At 49.6% G+C, this 22,523-nt stretch overlaps 1 protein-coding gene across 1 annotated transcript; it reads right to left on the bottom strand.

The window, feature by feature from the left end:
- Window positions 1-1,330: 1,330 nt before the first annotated feature.
- TMEM39A (transmembrane protein 39A) lies at window positions 1,331-22,514 on the bottom strand. The gene is made up of 9 exons (XM_075437023.1): window positions 22,346-22,514; window positions 10,046-10,239; window positions 8,255-8,477; window positions 6,755-6,838; window positions 5,170-5,312; window positions 4,357-4,705; window positions 3,355-3,542; window positions 2,689-2,809; window positions 1,331-2,154 (listed from the first exon to the last, which is right to left on the bottom strand). Exons 2-9 carry the CDS (start codon window positions 10,156-10,158, stop codon window positions 1,921-1,923), a joined length of 1,455 nt encoding a protein of 484 aa, XP_075293138.1. The 5' UTR covers window positions 10,159-10,239; window positions 22,346-22,514; the 3' UTR covers window positions 1,331-1,920.
- Between the last annotated feature and the right edge of the window lie 9 nt (window positions 22,515-22,523).

Below are 22,523 nucleotides of genomic sequence, written 5' to 3'. Positions count from 1 at the left end.
AGCCTCTTTTCTCCCACTGGTTTCTTATAAGTCTGCTATCATTTGTGTCCAAATGGAAGAAACTTCTTGGTAATGCTGTGAAATACTGTTTAAGGGGTGCTGAGCCAGCTATTAAAAACAGGTGAAATTCGTAGGAAATGCCACTGAGCTACTGCAAGAACTGAAGCTGGGTGCAAGAAAGGTGTTGCACAAAGCCATGTGCAGCAAAGAGCCTGCTCTAGATAAGAAGCCAACCTGCTCTTACCCGAAATGTACTTCCTGAAGTAATCAAGGTAGAATTAAGACGTGGATTAAAGATGAGGCTATACTACATACAGCGTGACATGGCTCTAAGCCTCAGTACTGCGTTTCACCGAGAGGCCCCAGACTGTAAACTCCAAAGTACCTGTGTCCCGCCAGAGGCACTAGGGCCACATGAAAGATAAGAAAAGGCCTAGGAGTAACTAAGTATTTGTGTTTGTTTTGGAGTAGCTTAGGGTTAATGGTCAGAGGCATCTCCTGTTGCCTACCTACCTCATCAGGGATCCTGGGCTTGTGATCAGGCTGCTGGAGGAGCAGAGAAGATCACGGTATTCTTACTTGGCATGGAAGGAAAGAAGGAGCAGAAAGTAGTTGCAGTTTCTCCCAAACTCAGTAGTTTCAGGGTTTTTTTCCCCATACATATCCCATCTTCAAACAAAGCTAGCACTTTACTAATGGTTAAGTCAGGTGGCATCTGAATGGAAGAACATTGCATTGCCATCTCCTCCTCAGTTCCCTGAGTTAAAGCATCAACTCCTACCATCAGCTGTCACCACCATCCACAGTTAAATTAATTATATGGTTGATACTGTCTTTTATCTTCAGTCCCTCTATGTGGGGACTGCCACAACTATTTTTTCACTGGATTCTGGTATAGTTCAGCTTCATGAAGAACAGTTTAAAAGCAAAGTATTATTTCCTCTATTATTAATGGTAAGTTATTAAACACTACCAACATACCTTAGAGGGAAACACTGCTGGAGTGCATTGTACAGCAATAAGGGAGTGGATAAGTATTTGACAAGAATAAATTTCTGCCAGGAACATTACTGCTTGAAGGAAATGGCTGTATATTCCCTAATTTAATGCTATTACTCAAGGGATTAGAGATAGATGTTTAAAACATCCACTTACCATCCTGCTAAAGCTAGCTCTTTCAGATCCCCTCCTGAATGATATACTACCCTAAAATTACAGTTTCAATATTTGCTTCATTCTCTGGGCAGAGTGAGGGAGCTCAGGTTGTTAGGAGGATAGAGAGAAGCTGAAGTAAAAATTTGTTATTTTTTTAAAAATAATACTTGCATGCTGCTAATAGCGGGAAGAAGAACTGAGAGCCAGTGGCTAACTTTGTCTGTCTTTCTACACACTGCTTCCTCCCTTCCTCAGTATCACATCAGTGCACACTTCCAGTGCAAGACTTCCCTGGTACTGAGGTTACAAAGATAAACTTTACTCATCCTGGTGAAAGGCCCCGTGTTTCCTTTCTTCCCCTGGCTGTTCGCTTATCCAAGTTCTACAGCAGACTGGTTGCTAATGACCCGCAGTCGTATCCCCACAGTATACAGTAGCAAGGCAGTTGTGTGAGCAAAGCAGACACAGTGACCACACACACAATCCTGTTGCTTCACATAGATATATGTATGGGTATAGATATACGGTATATACACATTGATTTTTTTTATATATATAAAATAACACCTTGTTTATAAAGCGACATTTAATTGCCACTGGGTCCCTTCCCACCCCACAAAAACAATAGTATACAAAATATAAAATATTTTAAATATTTATAAACGCCGCAAGAAAAAAATAGAACTGTACGAAAATATTTTTTTTTCTGAGGTTCCCTCCCTGCCCTGTGGGAAAGGAAAGAGAAGGGGTACATGTTTGGCCGGCCTAGTGTGCCTTGAGTCCATAGTTGTTAAGTGGATACGAGTATGCCCTGCCTAATACTATCCGGTCCCGGAGGAGCTTAAATAAGACGTAATAATTGCAGAAAAGGATGAGGGCCATGGAGAGGGTGTGGTTCCACTTCTCTGAGCGCAGCAGCGAGTAGAGCTGGTAGCAGACCACACTGCCTTCGATGAGAATCAGCAGGTTGAGCAGCCGTAACGGACGGTGGAAAAGGAACTGCAGGGAGACAGTTAAAAAGGACAGGTTTCCGTCATTTGTTGCAGTGTTAGAAGTGGGGAGGGGTGTGTACGTAACGCTGTCAGGCACCGCTGAGCTGGCGCCCACTGTGCTGGGCAGAAGAAGTGTTTGTACTCCGGCCACCGCTAGCTGCCACTTCAGGACAGCAGCGTGAGAAACAAGGCATGCAGAAGTGTCATTTTGCTCGAGAAGAGGAGGATGGGTGAAATAACCTATTGGCCAGCTGACGTACTTTCCTGTTAACTAGCACCCTCCTAAGAATATGCCGCTGCCTGATGGGAGTGCCACGTCACCATGACTGACAAGGCAGCCGCGGCTTCCATCTCGCCCAGACATCACTGTAGTACTGCAACAGGAAAGCCCCTCTGCTGCAAACAGGGATTTTCTTTAGCAGCACCAGCGTGCCACAGAGCACTGAGCTCTGTTCCACACGGTCTGCTCTGCTGCCGCTTGGTTTGAGCCTCCCCTCCCTCCCACCATCACAGAACATCAAGCAAGAGAAGAGATACTTGCATAAAAGCGGGCATGGGACACATCTGAAGGCACTGCTACGTTGTAAGGCCCAACTGCTTTATACAGGCATCGGCTACGTCGCACCAGAACTCCTTGTGGCCATATTGTGTTTTCTGACCAGCTGCGGGGAAAGAATGCCAGAGCGTTAGCATCTGAGGGAACGCCAGCGGGAGGATGCTCCCAACTCCACGGATGTGGGTTCACGGGACAGATGCATCTTGAAAACTACCACAGCCTCTGCCACGAGGACATGTCCCAGTTCCCACTGGAAAAAGCACAGAGAGGTGATCACAAGCTCACCAGAAGGACTCTGACACCGAGTAACGTGAGCAAGTGGCTCCCAGTGCAAGAACCCAGCCCACTGCGTCGGAGGAGGCCGCCCTCTGCCCCCGTGCAAACTCCATCTCCAGTGGCCAAGAGGAATCTCGGTGGTTTGTTTCTGGCAACGAACCAGCAGTGACCAGAGGAGCTCAGGCAGCTCTCCTGAGCAGGTGCTTCTGTTCATAGGGAACAGAAAGACCAACAGCATTGCATCTGTGACCCCCGGCACTGTGATGAATGGGGAAGCTTCCCCAGCAGAGCAGCAAGAGTCAGCAGTGCTCATCTACTCGACTGTCTTCTCGGCCCTTGCTGGGCATGCGAACCCTTCCCCATCCCCACACTCACATATGCTGTGGAGCATTGCTGTAGGAGCCATGTTCTAGTTTCTGCCACTTGCCGAGGTGGGCAGCTGATCTGTGGAGCAGGTCACAGTACTTGGGAGGCAGCAGCTGAGTGGTGAGCATGACAAAGGCATTAATCCACACCATGATGAGGTGCTCACAGGACCAGCGCATGTCGTAGTACTGGGTGCTCTGCAAAGAGACCAGACAAGAACTTGGCACCACTGTCACAAAACAGAGGAGGGCATGACGAGGGACACACTGCGTGTGCATCCAGCAGACCCACGCCACACATTACAGGCATGCGCTTTTGGACCGGTGATTTCGGAGGGTTACAACTTAGGAAACACTCAAGACTCCCTTCTCCTTGACCTGAAGGAGAAAGGGCAGGGGGATGATGCTGCAGCTGCTGCATCTCCTCCTCCAGCAGCAGGTAACAAGGGCGTTTGCTTGCCACAGAACTGCCCCAGGAGCACCAGTTGCACCAAGACATAGATTATGGAGCCCTGCCCATTTAACTACACCAACTAGAGCTCGTTCAAGTTAGATAAAAGACAGATTAAAAAATACAGCCCCCACACTGACAAGAGGTTTTTGGATTTAGCCTGCCAAGCTTCCTAGTTGGCTCTGTTTTCTAACAGCCTGAACGCCAAAGCCTCTGATCCAAGCACTCGAACGCCAGGACGTTGGATCTGAGACAGGTAACAACAGGTTCCCTTTCCTAGGAAAAGCACAGCTATCCTCCTGCCTAGGACAGGGGCTGGGAGAAGGGGAGTTAGTAAGTGGGGTGATGGGACTAGAGGTGCATCACATTTATGGCAATACCTATCCGCCAACCAGGAGCAGTACTAGTGCACTCCGGATGCAGCCATGCTCCGCTATCCGGGCTGCCGAAGGGGAGACAGAGAAAAGGGGAATTAACCAGGAGTCCGGCCTGGCAGCAATTCACACAACATTCAGAAGGAAACGGCGGGCAGGGGCACAGAGAGCGCCAGACAAGAGCTACCTTCACAAAACACAGTGGCAGGAATGCCACGTAGTAGGCACTGAAGAGAGAGTTGAAGAGAACTTCCTTGATCCTGCGGTTGAAATCGGCTTTTAGGCACTCCACCTCATTGCGGATGAGATCTGGGGAGAGGGGGCAGCTGTGGGTGGGGATAGATGTAGGATTATTGAACTGTTCTCTCAGGGATTCCCACAGAAGCGAGAGGAAATCTTTGGGTTTGACCAGGCTGCTGACAGCTGAAGCCCCATCATCCACCATCTGGTCCTGTACCAAGTAACCACAGTCCGTAGGTAGGGGCTGTGCTCTGCTGTCCTGGTGGAAGCAGCACAGAGGAACGTAGACACCAAACCTGCAGGGAAAGAAAGAAAAAAAGGGCTGAAATGACAGCCATGCCAACATGAAGCAAGGGGCACCTTCTCAACAGAAGTTCACCCTTCTGAGAGGGACACCACATAGGAACCCTCACTCCGGAAGCTAGTAGCCAACTCTTCTCCCCACTACGAGGCTAGGGGAGAAGAGACAACTCTGGTGAGATGTCTGTGCAGAGAACTTTCTTTAAATCCCATTTGTGATCCCAGTGGCTCAGTCTTCAGTCACAGCAAAGGTCCCTCACGCAAACAGCACATGGCAGGCAGTTAGCATCACCAGCTCAGCGCCACCTCGCATCATCCCCTGGCCATTCCTACTTCCCCTTTAATTAAAGGACAAGGAGACTTTTGGCTGCATGTCCTACTTCCCATGGTGGCTCATGCCACCACCCACCGAGCGGCTATGCTAACCCCCGCCCCGAAGGTACAAGGTGGTGTCACTCACGGATAGCCCAGGAAGAGCAGGTTGAGAACAGAGTGGCTGCGGAAGAGGTTGACCAAAGTCCAGCAGAGCACCCACCCACAGAGGGTGAGCAGCACCAGGCGCACCATGTAGTGAACCACTGATGTCGCACCCACCTGAGAGGCCTGCAAATGGAGAAGAAACGCTCAGCAGCCCTGTAACGACACTGGTGCTGGAACATGAGCACGGGGGGTGCCTGTGGAGGAGAAGCGGGGATAGGGGTGCCAGGAGGCACTGTGAGAGGGATGGCTGTCCTCCTCCTCCCAGAAGTAGGAGACTGACTCTTTTACAAAGGTGAACGCCTTTGATTTTATTCATGATTGGAAGAATCCAAAAGAGTCAAATGAGTACAAGTTGTAGGGCACAACTAAAATAGCGCCTTCAAAAAAAAAAAAAAAAAAATCAGAGCCACAAAGTAGAATGTATTTTTGCTCAAGTCCCCTGTCGCTCTGATGATAGCCCAGCATAGCCTGAAACACATTTCCTCTTGCTCTTTCCTTTAGCAGGATCAGATCTTAGCATTCATTTTCCTAAAGAACTGGAACGTCACATTTCTCAGCTGAGGGAAGAGAAGACAGTGCACCTCGGCAATCCCAAAACTAGATTTCCACCACTCATCTCACTGGATGTACAGACTGCAGTCTAGTGGGGAGGCACCACCTTCAAAAGGGCAGCAAGAAAGCTTGTTCCAGTCTCCAGAGGGGAGAAGGCAACTGAGCCACGAAAAGATTCTTTGGGGTTAGAGCCAATAGATGGGATGTAGCAAGAACTTGCATGGAAGGTTTCAATGCAGAAATTTCAGTCTATGGGAATTTTTACAGAGGATGGGAACGTAAATGAAAATGGCAGGAATCGGAGATGAAGAACTTCTGAGATCCCATCTTCTCCACTCACCTATTCAACAGGACAGAACTGTTCCTTTACCTATTTATTCTTAAACTTGTTGCTTAGCCTGGATTAACCGTTTCAGTGGACAGAACTTCAATTTTCCTCAAAATGACCTTTCTCAAACATGTATTTGACCTGGTTCTGCTCTCACAAACACAGAGAGGGTCTCAAAATCTGAGGTGACATGACCAGAGTCTCAGAGTTACTGAGTAATCAGGACTGGAAAAGCAGTTCTACCAGCTATTCCTATTTCACTTTAGTGTACTCAGACGTCCTCCTCCTGATCTTTCCCCCCTAATCTCCTGTTCATTCCTCCAGTCTTGGCTAACCTCTCTATTTGCCTTTCTGCTACCTGACTGGCAATTCTCTCAGCCACTTCTCTGGCACAAGTTTGCGAGGTACAGTACTGTGCCTGCAGGGATAAAGCAGCACATGGGACCATTTCATCTCCTTCTAGCTGCGGAGGCAACAGAGCTACCCCATATTGCAGGACACAAATGGGCTCAAGGAGAAAACTCCAAGGCAGAAGGGCATCCCCAAAATCTTAGTCCTTCACACTCAGACTTGTTCTGGGGGAAGAAACCCTCCAGCTATCCAACCTGCAGAATTTCTCAGGCCATGGATGGTCATGCTCTGCAATCAGTACCACAGGCAGGAGAGGGAACAGTGGGAATGTTACCTCAGAGATGAGGGCCCACACCAGCCTCCGCGCCAGCATCACTGTGATGAACGCCGCCAGGTGGTAGTCAATGAGGTGAAAATTCTGAAGGAGGAAAAAGAAAAGGTCTTCACCAGGGAAAGGGGCTCTGAAACCACCCAGCTGGGGCGGGACTGGAAAGCTGGCTGCTGAGAGAGCGTTATTACCTCGTGTAAGCATTCCTCATGTCTCTCTATTAGGGATGAGGGAGAAGGGAATAACATATGAATGTCTCCAGAAGATCTTCCCCACATGGAGGTTCCTTCCCATACAGATTTCCACTAAAAACAAAATAAACCCACAACCTACCCTTCAGGCAGGTATTCTGGGGTTCAAAGAGACATCCAGGACCGGGATCCTACTATGAAGAACATCTTGCAAGTTCTCCCGGGAAAAGCCATTGAGCAACCAGAGCAAGGGCAGCTGAAATGGAATCCAGAGCGAGCACACCAGCTCACTTTAGCTCTTGGTCTCAGAAACGGTCTGTAGTGACCAGTGCTCGCTGACAATCAAGCTGATCTGAGAAACATCATCTTCACAGGCCACAGATCTGTATTAGACATTTAATGTTGGCTCTGGCTGCATTACTCTAGATAAAGCTCTTGGATCCCTTACGATTTTTCAGTGAAGCCATCAAATGTGTTGAGGCTAAAACAGTTAGCAGACTCTGACTACTGCTCTCTGGGACTTCAGTGACATTTTGTGTAAACGAGAATGCTTGACTGCTGTTGGGAACAAACATATGACTGTTAAATTCATTGGAGCAGGGAGCCTAAACGAGAATGCTTTTTCCTCAAAGCAAGCTGTACCCAGCACCACACAGCCGAACCCCAAACCAAGTCTGCGTCACTGGAACACCAGCTCCACCTGTTGGTACAGTTCACCAAGGAACCACCTCACGCTTCCAAGCAGCAATAACACAGCACGAATTGAAGGACCGCTTCAGATGCTAGCTTCACTCTGCTGAGGTTTGCTGACTCAGGCACACGTCACTGCCATGCGTGGCTTACTGGGCCAGGAAGAAGACTGAGACCGAGGAGACCAGCAGGTTTACATGAGCTGAGGATCTGACCTGCCCCCCACAACTCCTCTGCGGCTCACCTGCTGAGATCCTAATGACAACTTTCATCATCTCCCTTCTCTCAGGCTCCGTTGTTTCTACTGGGAAGGGGCACCCACAGCAGGCTTCTGGAGTCTCAACTCCGTTTCAAACCCTCTGGGCTAGCTAGGCCATGCAAGTATCTGGAAGAAACTTCCACTGAAGGGGCTCTGCTGACACCTCTCTCTGTGTCTCTCTCTCACCTTCCGTGTATTTTCTCCCCTGCAAAATGGGGAATGACATGGGCCTCGCAGATGGGGGTGCACGTGAACTCCCCTTCATCCCCTCAATGTCAAGTGCTCAGTGATTCCTGGACTGAATAAGCATGGAAAGAAGCTGTGTAATGACAACGCATGAGTGACGGGATTTGCTGGGGAACTCACCAGCGAGGTGCAGGAAGCAGGGTGATTGTATGGGTACCACCAGACAGTCTTGTAGATGTTGATGTACTGAATGAAGAGGGCTACCAGCAGGTAGATGAAGAACAGGAATTCAAAGAGAAGGCTCCCATCCAACGGCAGTTCAGGGATCCGGCAGTGACGTACAGGCTCTGGAGTAATCAGCGCTGTGATCGGAGGCGCGGAGAGGCTGATGGCACTACCATTCCTAAAGCAGACAGGTATCACTCACTTGGTAAACATTCTACATCATCTCTACCATTTTCCAGGACAGGGAGCCCTTGGGGTTGTGAATTTGGGACTGGGCATTGCTAGAGGAGAGGCGGCAGCAGTCTTGCATTCATATTTCTGGCGCAAGCCTGGTAGTAAGCTTCATCTTCTTCTTATTTCAGACAAAACCCCTACCCAGCATTTTCTCTGGACAACAGACTGGTCTGCCAGACTGGTCTGCGTGACATGCCCGGCAGGGTTTCAGTAAAATTTGCAGATGGAGGAACGGAGGTACAGAGTGAGGAAGCGACTCCACGCAAAAATCATTGAGGACTCTGTGCCAGACTGAGCACTCAATGTTGGCTCCTTGCACCCATCACTAGGACATTACAGTAGCACCCAGCCTCCTTCTCCAGTATTGCAAAGTGCCCATCGTCTCTCTGCTCACAGTTCCTCTCTTGAAGAGAGGGAACTGAACATGCAAGGCAGGAGTTCAGCCACTTCCTAGAGGCTGACATCTCAATGTTCTCACACTTAGTTCTCTCCTAGCCTTCAGAGGAGGCTAGGACAACTAAAAGCTCCAGCAGTCTAGACTGATGGAGGAAGTTCGGACATAAACTATGCTGTGTCTGACTGACACCAGGAGAAGTGACGCTCCGCCAGGACCTTGGGGCACTGACTCCATGGTCTCAACAGTCACTTCTTCCTCAAGAATCTAAGACTCTGCCATCTGTCTGTCCCAGCCAGAGAAGTCTATAAAGGCCAAAGCTAAATGGCTTGGATCTCTCTACTCCATAAGGATGAACCTATACCAAGCAGATCAGGGCCTCCACACGCAGCAAATAGTTTCACTAGTCTGATAACTTTAGTGTGGAAGAAGTAACACTGGGCCCTTTTAAGTCTTTGTGCCAAATGTAGAGATCTAAATGTCACCGTGTGTTCCTTTTTCAGCCTCAACTTCCCCAGAAATTGGAGAGGAGCTTTGTCAACTGTGAGAATTGGTTTCATTTGCAGCCAGCAGGGCTAAAACAGAATATAGGCATCCTCCTGCCCTGCCTCTCTATCACATAGCAGGGGGACCCACAGCTGAGCTCTGACACGTCACGCTAACCCCCTGTGGTACTGCAGGCAAGCGAGCAAGAGAGACAAGGACTTACAACCTGCTACGACTCACTGCTCTGGGATCTGCTGCAGGGAAAGACAAACTGAGCACTGTGGGATTTCCACCCCGGCCGTTGCAACCACGGTGCATAGTGATGGGTGGCAGAGACTGCTTCCACAGTCCTCCCGACGGGGCTGATTTTAACGCATGAAGCCAAGAGAGGGGCGCAGAGGGAAGCACGTGCCACAGCAGAGCCGGGAAGAGAAGCTGGAAGAGTTTTGTCACGCAGGGCCCGTTCCCTCTTGGAGGGCCCATCTCCTAAGGGCACAGCAGAGGGCTGTTCCAAGCTCTTCGCTGTAACCGCGACGCTGTGCTCCCACGCAGAGTTCGGAGGGGACCGAGGCTCCGAGCTGTCAGCGCCAGCCTAGCCGCAGGCGTCTCAACAACCCCACCTTTGCCCTCACCTGTTTCTCAAACCGGTACCGTTTCCGCAGCTCCCGCCAACCAGCGTCTGGAGAGAAGGCAAAGCTGAACGGCTTAGCTGCTGCCGGCTGGGTCCCCTCCTTCCACCGGGCATGACCAGGAACAAATCCACTTCCAGTGCCTCCAGCAGGCTGTGCCCCGAGACCCCGACAGCGATCCTGAAGCCTTCCCAGGTCTACGAAGGAGGCAGAAGCATCACGTAAACTGCGAACCCAGTCACCCAGTTCACACCCCAGCCAAGCGAGTTCATGCCAAAGGAAGCCACTCTCACATACACAGAGCCCTGTGTGACACCCACGACCACCCTCAAACACTGCGCCATTTCAACAGCGCCAGGTTGTCGCCTGCTTGCGTACACAGAGCGGACGCCACCGTGTCTCTCAAAGGCGGCTGCTTAAATTAGCCATCAGCAACTGGCAGCACTTCCTCTTGGCTGGGAGGCACCACCGAGCATCTCCAGTGCTGGAGACCGCACGGCTGCGTGCCTCCTCTCAAAAGCAAGCCTGGAAAGAGCCCTCTCCCTGTGCTGGTGCAAGGAGCTACTAGAGCTTCGCAGGTCTTTTTAACCACCCAACACATCACTTGACAGGCTCTCATGCTGGAGCCCGTCTGCCAGAGCTGCGAACAGCCAGCCTGAACCGGCCTCCATGAAGTTCACCGCATGGTTCAGCTCCCTTCCGTGCTAAGAGAGCCCGACCGACACGATGGCAGGACATCCATTTAAAAGTGGTTCTAGCTAGCAGAGTAGTGCAGCAAAACACACACGTATCCACGCCCTTCAGATGCATGGCTAGGCAATCGCATATCTCAGCCTTCAGAAAAGAAAAAAAAAAAAAAAGTAAAAGTAAGGTTATCAATATTTATTTATTTTTATTTGGTCTCCCACATGACACTGCAAGGATTTCAGCAGTCAGGTAAGTTTCTGACAGCTAGCAGACACAAGAGAGCAAGGGGTTGAACTGAAGTGCGAATCTGGAAGTCACTCCAAGCACGCAAGCTGTACCAAATCAAGACACTGAGCGAGCACCTTGCTACGAGGGCTCTGACATGCCTGCATGTCTGGAGACTAATCAGCTGCCCTTCTGGCGAAATATCATAGCCAGAACCAACCCAGGGTCCAAAAAAGCACTCTCACCTTCTGGGAAACTCTGGATCTAGCTTCGAAATTTACAGATGGAACCTATCATCTATTTATAATTCAGTTATCACCTCCTTTAAAATCCTGAGAAATCACAGCTGGCAGAAATGCCACAAAGTTTGCTCAATGAGTCACACCACTGTCACCATGCACACAGTGTACAGCAGAACTATTCTAAAAAACTCCCTCAAAGAATCGTCCATTGTATTAAAATTTCCCATCCTTTGTCTCTACTCCAATAACCAATTCTTAAAATTTCAACAAAGATCAAGACTTTTCAAAAGATGAATGCTTTCCACACACCCACATGAAGGTCCCTTGCAAAAAAAAAAAAAAAAAAAGTAAAAACCAAAGTAAACCAGAAATCCTGGAGGGAGAGGGAAAAAAAAAAAAAAAAGGATTTGTGAAATTGGCTGAAAGGGGAGAGGAAGCATTGGACAATTTGGGTTTGGAGGGAAATATGGGTTTGGGCATACTTCAATACTCTCATAATTTGAATGACAACGTGATAACAGAGAATTGAAGCCTTCTTTACCTTTCTAGTCAAGACTTCAAAGCTTTCAGAGAACTTTCTCTGGGATGTTCTAGATTTTTATTTGGGAATATTTCTATTTCAGAAAATAAATACACACACAACGAAATTCTTCTGCGTGCAGAAGATGAGCAGGGGCAGCAACAGACAATGCAGAATTCACTTAGGGCATCCAGACACTTCACAGAAGCAGCTAAGGTGAAGAAAAAAAATGAGAAAAACCTCTAAAAGCAGCAAGTTTGAAAGCCACTTTAAGCCAAATTAAACTATTAGAGAGACTGCGGAAGCTAAAACAATTGGTCTGATTCAACCTACAGGATATTTATGATAACGGATGCAATACGTTGGTGGTCTAATTAGTGGTATTAAGAGTGGAAGGTATTTTATGCCACATTGAATAATTCATGTAAATGATTTAACAGCTTTTGCTAGTATTATCCCATTAGTATGCTTCACATGCTCGCCAATGTAGGCACTTCGACACTGAGTAATCGCACTTCCACACTCTGGTTTTGCAAACCAGTAAAATGCAGGTTTCTACCAGTAAAAAAGAATGAATGTGGAAAGGAGCCCTCCTTAATGTCAGCGCACCGTATTTTAACCACACTTGAATAAGCCCTTTCACAGTGATCCATGAGCATATAGACTGGGCAGCTCCTCAAGCCAAGCTTTAAATCACTTTATGTCACTGAAGCCTGATCAAATGAAGTAGGTATCTGTTAGAGCAAAATCTGCCTAATAACCATTCCTTTTTCGTTTGCTTTTGTTTTGTAAAACTAGCCACACAAAACTGAAGCTCCCCAGATAAAGTCAAACAAAGCAGTGAGATTACAGATCAGTCTGACTCTAAGCCTGCTGTTTTTGGCCTTGAACCAGTCAACAGCCCTCCCTTCTGAGGAGGGAGACATGGGAAAAAGCCTTTTTATAGTCTTCCATTAATAAACAAAGACATGATTCTACTGTGAAAAATATGCCAACAAGGGAAAAAAAAAAGTGTCCATGACCCTTTACTCCAACAGATAAGATTCCTGTGTGCATCCACACCACATGAAGTATTAATAAAGAGCCTGCAGAGCGAGCTGGGAGTCTACCAGGCTCCCTTTTCTGTTTGCAGAGTCCCCACCTCATCAGCAATCTTATTTTATATAGAGTCACAGGCGCAAAAAGTGAGTAATCGAAGATGAAAGCTTTTCCGGACAAGACTCTTTAGTCCATTAATGCAGAATTGTTCTTCCCACTTCACCTATAATTTCCCACAAAAATAAGCCACGTATTTGTAGTTCCTTCGTCCTCAGCATCCCTAGAACAGAAACTGCCTAGTTTACAAGCTCTCCTCTCTCAGGCAAACATGGGCATCATAAAAACACACAAGAAGTGTGGACCAGCTACTGAACAGTGGACGACAGCGGTCCTGTCTGTGCCGAGGGAACGGGTACGGACAGCTCTTGGGTCCTAGCGACGGACCACGCTCTTGCCTCGGGACAGAGACAAAACCTTCAGCTCCGACATGGTTACCAGAAGATCCAGGCATGCAAGGCATCAGACCTGCTGACTTCCAAGTCATGCTTTTAGGACTACAGAAAGCACTTGGGCATTTTGTTTCTCCGCACCAACGCCCCCCCCCCCACACCCCCCCATCAGCTCCCCAGCTATCCTGATGAGGCAGGATGAAGGCAGGCAAGAACCACAGCTGTAAGCAAGGCTTTACTGAAGCAGAGCTAGGCAGGCCAACTATCCATCAGTTCAGAGGCGAAGTGGCGCGCAGCCCCGGCCTGCTCCCCGGGGACCACCTCTCAGAATCATGTTCCCACATCAGCAGCTGCCCCAACAGCTCTTAAAACAGGCGAATCGGGAGAGTCAGTGACTCATCAGGATGAGAAGTCTGCCTGGTTCCCCATCTCTTTGCTGGAAACGCTACAATGCTTAGCCAGTTATTCTGATGGCGTTAACGTTTTTTAATTGGAGAGAACTCCGAGCCTCCAGTCCTCTGGGGATGCTCGCTGCACCGAGGCGTGAGAACTCTCAGAGCTTGGAAAACATTCAAGGGGCTCTCTCCTTGGCTCCACAAGTCCTATAACCAGATGCTCTCAAGAGCAGAAACAGAAATGTGACCACCCTCACTCGCAGCAACGTGGCTTGAGAAGACCACAGGTCTCTCCACCTTGACCAAAGCAGCCTTCTTCCTGCTGAGTAAGCACATGATGTCCAGGGGTGAAGCAACTCTGCGGCCGCTGGCGAGGAAGCTCTGCCTGCCTCCTCCTCCTCCTCCTCAGCAACACAGAAACACCCGGAAAGACGCCTGCCCCGGCGCAGTGCTCCCTCGCAGGGCAGCGCAGCAGGCCACCCCTGCAGAGCGCTCACACGAAGCACGGGGAACTGCCCGCGCTGACAACACGCCGCCGCCGCTTCCAGCCCCTCCGGGTGCCCGTGGCAACAGCCTGAGCCACAGCCAGCACCAAGCGCGGGACAGAAGGATGAAGGAACCGGTGCCACGGCAGGCAGCAGCGCCCACCGCCAGAGCACTCCTGCATCCAGGTATCTGGCAATTCCTCCCCCCGCTGCGGCCGCCGCCTGTCCCCCGCCGTCAGGAGCACTGGCTTCTAGGTCATTTTCCTTCGGAAAGGAACACGTATCCTGGAACCGGACTGTCTGGATAAGCTCCGAGGCGCGAGCTCCCAGACCACAAAGGCAAGGTGCTGGTTTACCCTGGCCCGAGCGAAAGGCTCCGTCCCCAGGGCTGCCACGGGACGGCACAGCCAGCACCCACACAGCTGCTGAGGACGCCGACGGGCAATGCCCATACGCAGCCCCGCAGCTGACAGCGACTCACTGCCTCCCAGGTAGTGGCTTATTTGCAAAGCCTTGTTTGCGAGGCTGCAAAAGACAGTTGCTAGGCCCTGGTGAAACCGTTTCTGGAAGGATGGGTGGAGGAAAATAGGACAGGATTCTCTAACCTTTGGGATTAAATATATACCCTAACAGTCGTGACTTACAGCTGGCAGACAAACGGCTCTTTCTCCTCTTCCTCCCTCCCGCCCCCATCAGTCTCCAAAACTGAAACAAGCAATGTAGAAGGTCTTTTGGTTACTAACGTCCTCACTTTGAGTTGCTGTAGCTGGTTGACCTGATCCCAAACTTGCATTTGTCCGGCAGTCCTGATGTCTTTGCAAATTATCAGCGGATCCACCTTATAGTCAAGTCTTCTTCTGAACTGCTCTAAGCCCTAGTTACGATGGCTTATTTTTGCTTCCTTCTAGTGTGAGCCTTTTATTTATTTATTTAAATAAAACCATTTTGACAGCTGGAAAAACTGAGACACAAAGCTAGTAAGCGATTCGCCCAACACAATGCTAAAAAAAAAAAATTGAGAAGAGAGCCTAGGAACAGCGACGGCTGCACCCGTGCCTCGGTCAGGAGGCCAGCTCGTCAGCGCCCTCGCATCTGCCACGCCGAGAAGCCGCAAACCTTCTGTGGAAGGCCCAGCTTGGCTTCGAATTAAAAAAAAAAAGCATTTGGTTGTTGCGAGGTAGGAAACAAACGGCAGGTTATCAGATGGAAAGCTAAATATTTAGCTTGCGCACAGCTCCCCCGGCGCTAAGTCAACACAACCTTTCAACCGGGGCGGGCTCCAGAGGCACACACCCGCCGCCCGGCCCCGGCCTGGGAGGCAGAACCGGTTAGGAGGGAGGTCTCCCAAGTCAGCACATTTCCCACATCCTCACGCCATACGGAGCGATGGATTAAGGACGAGATTTGGCGCGGAGAGAGGCAGAAACCCCCTCGGAGCACAGCCCAGGGTTGGGCGAGGAGGACGAGAGCTGGGCAGTGAATCACCGCCGTCAGGTGATGCACCAGCAAGACTAATTTTTGCTCAGTGACTAAGAACCAAGAACCTCCTCTGTAATAACAAAACCAACCCAGCAAGACCAAGTCAGCGTAGGCTTTTCTGATACGGCACAACTCTGGCCGAAAAGGCTTCATCTATCAGTCCCCTACACACGTGCCTAAACTGAAGGGTGAAAGCAGTAACAAGAAGGCAAGATTTCACGAACAGCATATATACCGTGTGACTCATCTCACGCATCTTCAGCGAGGAAGGCTAGAGCCGAGCAGTCAGATAAGTGGGGAAAATACAAGTTCTAGCTAAAGGCAAGGTAAAGGCAGCGCTTGCCGTTCGTAGCTGCCAGTGCACTTCAAATACCCACCGACAAAAATGGGAGCAGGAAAGAAAAGTTTTCCAGGAAAAGCCTCTCCAGGTTAAAGTGCAGTAACTTCAGTTCAGCTCATTTTGCAGACTTGCTCTTTAAGTACGGGGCACAGATTTAAGTTCTTAATACTCTAGACCAAGAAAATTATCCAAGAGATTGAAAAAAGCAATTTTTAAGAACAGAGAGGTATTTCCAACCCAAATCCTACGCATTCCTTAAAAATCCCCTCAAAGACCTTACTTCAGGGGGTGCGAGGAAGAGATTTCCAGAGGTATGCAGGAGATACGGTCCTCTTCAGAATACAGATGAATTCAAGTCTTTGTGAATTGGAGGAAAGAAGGTACACACACTCAGCGCTCTTAATGAACCTCTGGCGAGTACAAGAACAAAGCCGCGATTCCTGGAGTAATAAAATAATACCTCATAACCATGTAATTACCTTGTGCAACTAACTGCTGCAGGAAGTCAAAGCAAACAGCTCAGTAAGACTTTAATGAATGACTATAATAATTCTATGAATGAAGACAAGAGGAATTATGTTCTAAAAAAGGTGGGAAAAAAAAACACTAAAAAAACCCACAACACAAGATCCTCAGGGCTCAGCAACTACAAGTGCCTGATAACACACTCCTCGCCAAAACAGCAGTATTGCACCGTTAGCAAGACGTTAACATTTTTTTTGGCCTCTTCCGATGTCTACAGCAACACTCACAGCCCAGCACCGGATCTGGGAATAAAGAAAGCATTGGCTTGTTCTTGTGTGAGAACAAGGCAGAACTGCAAAGCTGAGCTTTTCCAGTGGCAGAGAGAAATGCAGGCCTGATCAGCTGGGTCATGGTCTATTTTGGTCCTATAGTTCCCATGCTTCTAAACCATGTGGGGAAAGGGACAGCAAGCCTGGCCTCACCCAGAGCAGGACCCTCAAGCTAAAGATCTCCGTAGAGATCTTTAGAGATCCTAGAGATGGTAGAGATCTTTAAAGATCCTAGAGATCTTTAGAGATCATAGAGAGTACCTCTCCTACGAGGACAAGCTAAGAGAGTTGAGGCTGTTCAGCCTGGAGAAGAGAAGGCTCCGGGGTGACCTTAGAGCAGCCTTCCAGTACCTGAAGGGGCCTACAAGAAGGATGGAGAGGGACTTTTTACAAGGGTGTGTAGTGATAGGACAAGGGTCAACAGCTCTAAACTAAGAGGGCAGATTTAGATTAGATATTAGGAAGAAATTCTTCACCATGAGGGTGGTGAGGCACTGGAACAGTTTGCCCAGAGAAGCTGTGGCTGCCCCCTCCCTGGCAGTGTTCAAGGCCAGGTTGGATGGAGCTCTGAGCAACCTGGTCTAGTGGAAGATGTCCCTGCTCACGGCAGGGAGTTGGAACTAGATGATCTTTAAGGTCCCTTCCAACCCAAACCATTCTATGATTCTATGATCTGGAGGGAATTACTGAGCTAGACATACAGTTCTCAAAGACAACCTGCGCTGCCATCTAAAAGCTCGGGAGAGTCTCAGCTTCAGATCCAAAACAGGATTTGAGTATATAACAACACAAAAGTTTTAAGCTCCGACTCCACATGCCTGTTGTGGGTAGAAACAAAAGTTCAGCGGAGGACACTGGCTGGGAAGCAACGCTCAATCACAAGGACCATGTATTAGCAGACACAACATGGGCAAAGCTATCAGAGCTGGCCTTTAATACAATTTATCAGCATGCACTCCCAAGCACCTCTTGCACCAAAGGTCTTCAGTAAACACCGTGCACAGGCACGGCACTGCTAAACCACAGCCACCGATCGATCGTCCTCCATCACACCACGCAAAGCACAGCCACTGGGAAAAGAGAGGAATTTTGGCTATGGCCACTGAGATTTTCTCTTCCAACTCATCAGGGCAAACACACAGCAAAACAGATCAGTACTTAGAGGGAGGAAAAAAAAAAAAGGGAAGGAAAAAAAGAAAGAAAAGATGCTCCTGCCTTAAGAGCCCATCTTACAATTTTCAGCCAAGCAAGCCACCAAAATAGGCATTCTCCTCCCAACCTTGAACATGGTCTAATGGCCTGAGTACACGACTGCAAGCCAGGAACTCTTTTGCTTTTTAGTCTCTCCTCTTCAACTGACTTCCAGGGAAGTTGGTTTACCGATTTAGACCTTGATTTCCTTACCCCAAACAGGATAAACTGTTCAGCAAGTATTTCTCCTCCCAGGGGTCTCTGTACATAGTAGTGAATGTTTTTTATAGTATTATTTTAGTGCTTTAGACAAGCTTTTTTTAAAAACAAACAGAAGCAGCTTTCCTGCCATTTTTGCTCCTTTGCCAATCCCTGTGTTTAATTTAATGGAGATCAGCCATGATGACAAATCATGAGCAGTCACTAGGATTTTTCTATTTTGTCCTCACAGCTAAAAATAAGGCAGGCATCTGCCATCTGTAGCAACGAGTTCGAAGGCCTGGAGTAGAACACAAGGAAAAAACACTTCCTTGAGCCTTACCCCAGAGTCATCGCACAGGGATTCATCTCGGAAAGTATCAGTGCAACAACAATTTGCATATCCCTGACACCGTGGAAAAGCAAAATTATTGCAGGGAATTTAAATAAATTGTAATCTGCATAAATCAGAAATTTGCATGAAAATATAACACACATATGAGAATACATCTACTTGCCTCTTAAATAAGAGGTACAGATAATAGACAAGTTTCCCACAAAACAGTAAGGGTCTTCAGTTCAACCTGCATTACTCTGGTGGGCGGCACTCAGAACTCCGTACGACCATTTACAGAGCAACTAATCCAGCAGATTGGGAAAATGCAATAGGATACTTTAACCCCTGGTATAATTAATTATGCCAAGACTAATTCAGCTGTCTGAATCTGCATACACGCTCCCTTGTAAGTATTGCTGGGCCACAGATGTCTACTGACAATTTTGCTTGAAACCAACCCTTTCAAACCCCCCAGCATACGTGGATGCCGCTGCACCACGTTAGCTAGTGCAGCTTTTCTGACCAGCTTGCATAATACTCACTTCCCACCAGAAGTCTCGTTTTCCGCTTGCGACACGTTCAGCCCAAAAAGTCAAAAAAGGTTGGAAATGACTCTCAAATGACTACACCCCACGAAGAATGCCAGGAAATCTTTCAGGCGAGTTTGCGATAGCTCACGAGCTATTTGCCCAAGTCACACAGCTACTGGAGATCTACCTCTGATTTTAAAAATCCACCTGCTAAAAGCTTATCTAATTGTGGTGGATTCTAACCATAATTCTATGGTTAGAAATAAATGGACTAAAGTTTGCGTTAGCACAAGAGACCTGCTGTAGTTCGGTGAACAAAGAAGAGGAGAGAGCTAACTTCATGGCAACATCCATTACCAGGACAGGCCAAACTCTGCACCCAGAGAGTGGATTAAGGAGATGGCAGAGGGAAGGGATCACCGAAAGAAGCGGAAGGTCGACTGTCATAACCTCGTATCTTCCTTGCGGTTTCTTGTGCACTAACTAGCCCTGCAGATTCATCAAACTGAATTCGTTCTCCAACTGAATGGCAGCATAAGGAGAACAAAAATCGGACCTCAAAAGGGAAAATATGTGTAACAATATCATACTGCACAATTAAGTATGACAGATCAAATCCCAAGCATTTAAGTAGATTCTGCAAGCCGAATTCAACCCTCCTCTGTATTTCTCAGTCCATAAACATGCCAGGACATAAAACTTCACAACAGACAAAAAAAAGAGTGGTTGGAAATTGGTAACACTTTTAAGATCAAATGTTCTAATAGTAAACAAAGTCAACCAAATCTCTAGTTGATTTCCACCAGTGCTAAAAAGCACACACATCTTTGTATTGATAAAATATCTCCTCTTTAGAGCCAGAGTATGAAGCCAACCCCTCCAACTAAAGAGTTTCACGTTCAGAAACTAAAACTGAAACACATGCTTGTAACTGCCAGGAGAAAACTTTTTTACAGGGTTTCATGATGCTGAGGGACAGAGAAAGCACTGAGACCGAGGAGCAGGACAGTCTCGGCATCAGTACTATCATGTTGCTTTGCACCACATCCATCTTTAGGAGCTGTAACTCTACAGAGTTGTACTGGGTTCCCGACTGGCTTCTGAACTGAACGCTCATGGAAACTGGAAGCCATCTGAACAAACATTTCTAGCATAAATGCTTTTGCTTTACTGTCAAACATCCAGACTTGGTGCCTGCAGAAGAAAAAAAATGTTAGTTGTACGATATCCAGACTTAAGTTGCCCAAGCCAATTTGCAGTACAGACACTTTCAGAAGAAGATTCGTGTTCAGCGCTGCCCAAGTCCAAAAACAGCAGAAGGTGGGGGGTTTTCCCCTCGAATACTACATACCTAATTGATTCTCTCTCTAAAATTTCAGACCAAAAAGCAGTGTCTGCAGAAAGCGTAGACAGAAAAGTGATTAAGCCTGTCTGCTTTTGAGTAACAGGTAACAGTAATAACTATATTGGCGATGTTACATCAGCACAAATATTGCCAATATAGGCAGGCCAATAAAATGAGAACAGCTTTATTTTCCTAGCTACCGCAGGATGCCATTAGTGTCTCTGTAAAAAGAATGCTTCAGCAAGGTGCTAACCTGTACATCACAGGAAGTTTTGGAAACAATTTGTTTCCTTACAAGCAGAACAGAAACATACTCTGCAAAAGCAGGAAGCAAAATGTTTTATCCCCGTTTTACAGTCAGAAAGACTGTAAAAAATAGAAGGTAAAAAAATAGGGTAAAATAAGAGGCCCGCCTTTTCTAATTTATCAGTGATTTTGAGTGCTCAGGTTGAGGCAATATAGACAACTCTATCAGTAGGAGTGTGGATACCCAGACCTTCTGAGAACTGCGTCTCAAATGCCTGCAAGCCACTAGGTCCGCAAAGAGATGGCCAGGAACGAGTGGTACAGGAGGCACGCAGACCTCCGTGGTCTTGGGTTTAACAGTACACGTCACACTGGACACAGCTAATTGGGTAAGTCATACCACCCAAGCTCCTCTGTCCTTCCAAATAAATCAGACCTGGACAGCATTGCCACCCTACGTGCTGGTTTGCACCGCAAAACCCCGAGTCAAAGACGCTCAACAACAGGAACAAAAACTAGCTGCATCTACACCTGGAAAACTCCCAGCCTGGTAAGGAACAACAAGGAGCAGCTGAAGTTTCGGCACAACCCGCAGAGAGGTCAGCATCGCCTGCCCACTGCCTTGGTGCCAGCGGGCCCAGGTTTTACCAGCAGAGCATCATCCCAGCACCACGCCAAGCGCCTCGGCTGGAGGAGCCGGTGCTCCGGAGAAGCGGCTGGAAGGAGAAACGAGTGTCAGAAAGAAAGCCACGCCAACAACAGGGGTGCCAGGAGGCAAGCAAAGGAGCAGACTGCGGGTTTATGGGCTGCGGTCCTGCTCTGCTCTTGGCATCCCGGCGCCGAGCCGTTCTAGTCCCATCCCCACCTCTGCACGACCGCATCACTCTCCCGGGAAATCTCTTCTGATCACAGCGAGTCAACGGCCCCCGAGGCGGTTGCGGAAGGGACGCCTCGTCTCCAAGAACTTTACAACTCACCGCGTTGGGATACAGACATCCCGCTCCTTTCCACAGTGGCATGAGGGGCCCGTGGTTCGCGACAGAAAAAGCAGGCGGGAGCGTGATCGCACGTCGCAGACAAAGCCGCCTCTGTTCCCGCTGCACGCTCAGATGGCGCGGGAGCCGCGAAGGAGCGACCTCACGGCAGCCCAGCCGCTCCCCTGGGTGACGGAGGGTGGCTGCGGCCCCGAGCAACCCGGTCTGGCGGAAGGTGTCCCTGCGCACGGCAGGGGGCTGGAACCAGAGGATCTTCAAGGTCCCTTCCAACCCAGGCCATTCTATGGCACAAGAAAGCCAAGCCACAGAGGGGGCACCCAGACCGCTGCTGGGGACGGCCCCTCACGGCGGGTCAGGTCCCCGCAGGGGACGGCCGCCGCTCTTCGCCTCCCGCGGGACGGAGCCCTCTCCCCGCTCCTCCGCGGGGCCGATGACGCCGGCACCGCGTGTTACAAGCCCCGGGCAGACCGGCCCGCGACCCTAGACCGCCTCCCCCGCGGCAGCGCCCACCGCCCCGCGGCGTTCCCGCACCCCTCGCCGCAACCCGGGCAACGCCGAGCGCCGGGAGCCCGGGGCCGAGCGCCGCCACTCACCGGGGCGGCGAGACAAAGCCCGCAGCAGCCTCCCCTGCCCTCGCTGCCCTGCCCTCCGCGCCTCACGCACGCACACACCGAGCTCCCGCCGCCCGGCCCCGCACCGCCGGGGCACGGTCCCGCCCGGCCCGGCGGGAGCCCGCCGCCCGCTCCGGTCGCTCGGGCTCTTCCCGGCGCGGAGCCGCCTCGGGGCAGCGGCGGGGCCGGTACTCACACATCCAAGCGCGGGCGGCGGCGCGGCTCGGACATCGGCCGGCAACGGGCTCCCCTCTCGGACCGCCGGCGGGGAGGGACGAGGCGGCGGCGGGTGCCCTGCTCCCTCCGGGCAGACGCACCTCGCCGCTGCCCGGCGCCCCGCGGCGGGGCAGGAGCGGGGGCGAAGGGCGAGGGAG

Source organism: Opisthocomus hoazin, chromosome 1 (genome assembly GCF_030867145.1).
Source record: "Opisthocomus hoazin isolate bOpiHoa1 chromosome 1, bOpiHoa1.hap1, whole genome shotgun sequence".
In the NCBI taxonomy this organism is placed as follows: Eukaryota; Metazoa; Chordata; class Aves; order Opisthocomiformes; family Opisthocomidae; genus Opisthocomus; species Opisthocomus hoazin.
This window is presented reverse-complemented; position numbering and strand designations above follow the sequence as displayed.

Excerpts from the sequence above, each read along its gene's own strand:
- TMEM39A (XM_075437023.1), bottom strand. The coding sequence starts at position 10,158 with ATGCCCGGTGGAAGGAGGGGACCCAGCCGGCAGCAGCTAAGCCGTTCA. Across the intron at positions 8,478-10,045 it reads GGTACCGGTTTGAGAAACAG|GAATGGTAGTGCCATCAGCC; the intron begins GTGAGGGCAAAG and ends TGTCTGCTTTAG. Across the intron at positions 2,810-3,354 it reads AGCAATGCTCCACAGCATAT|CTGGTCAGAAAACACAATAT; the intron begins GTGAGTGTGGGG and ends CTTTCCCCGCAG.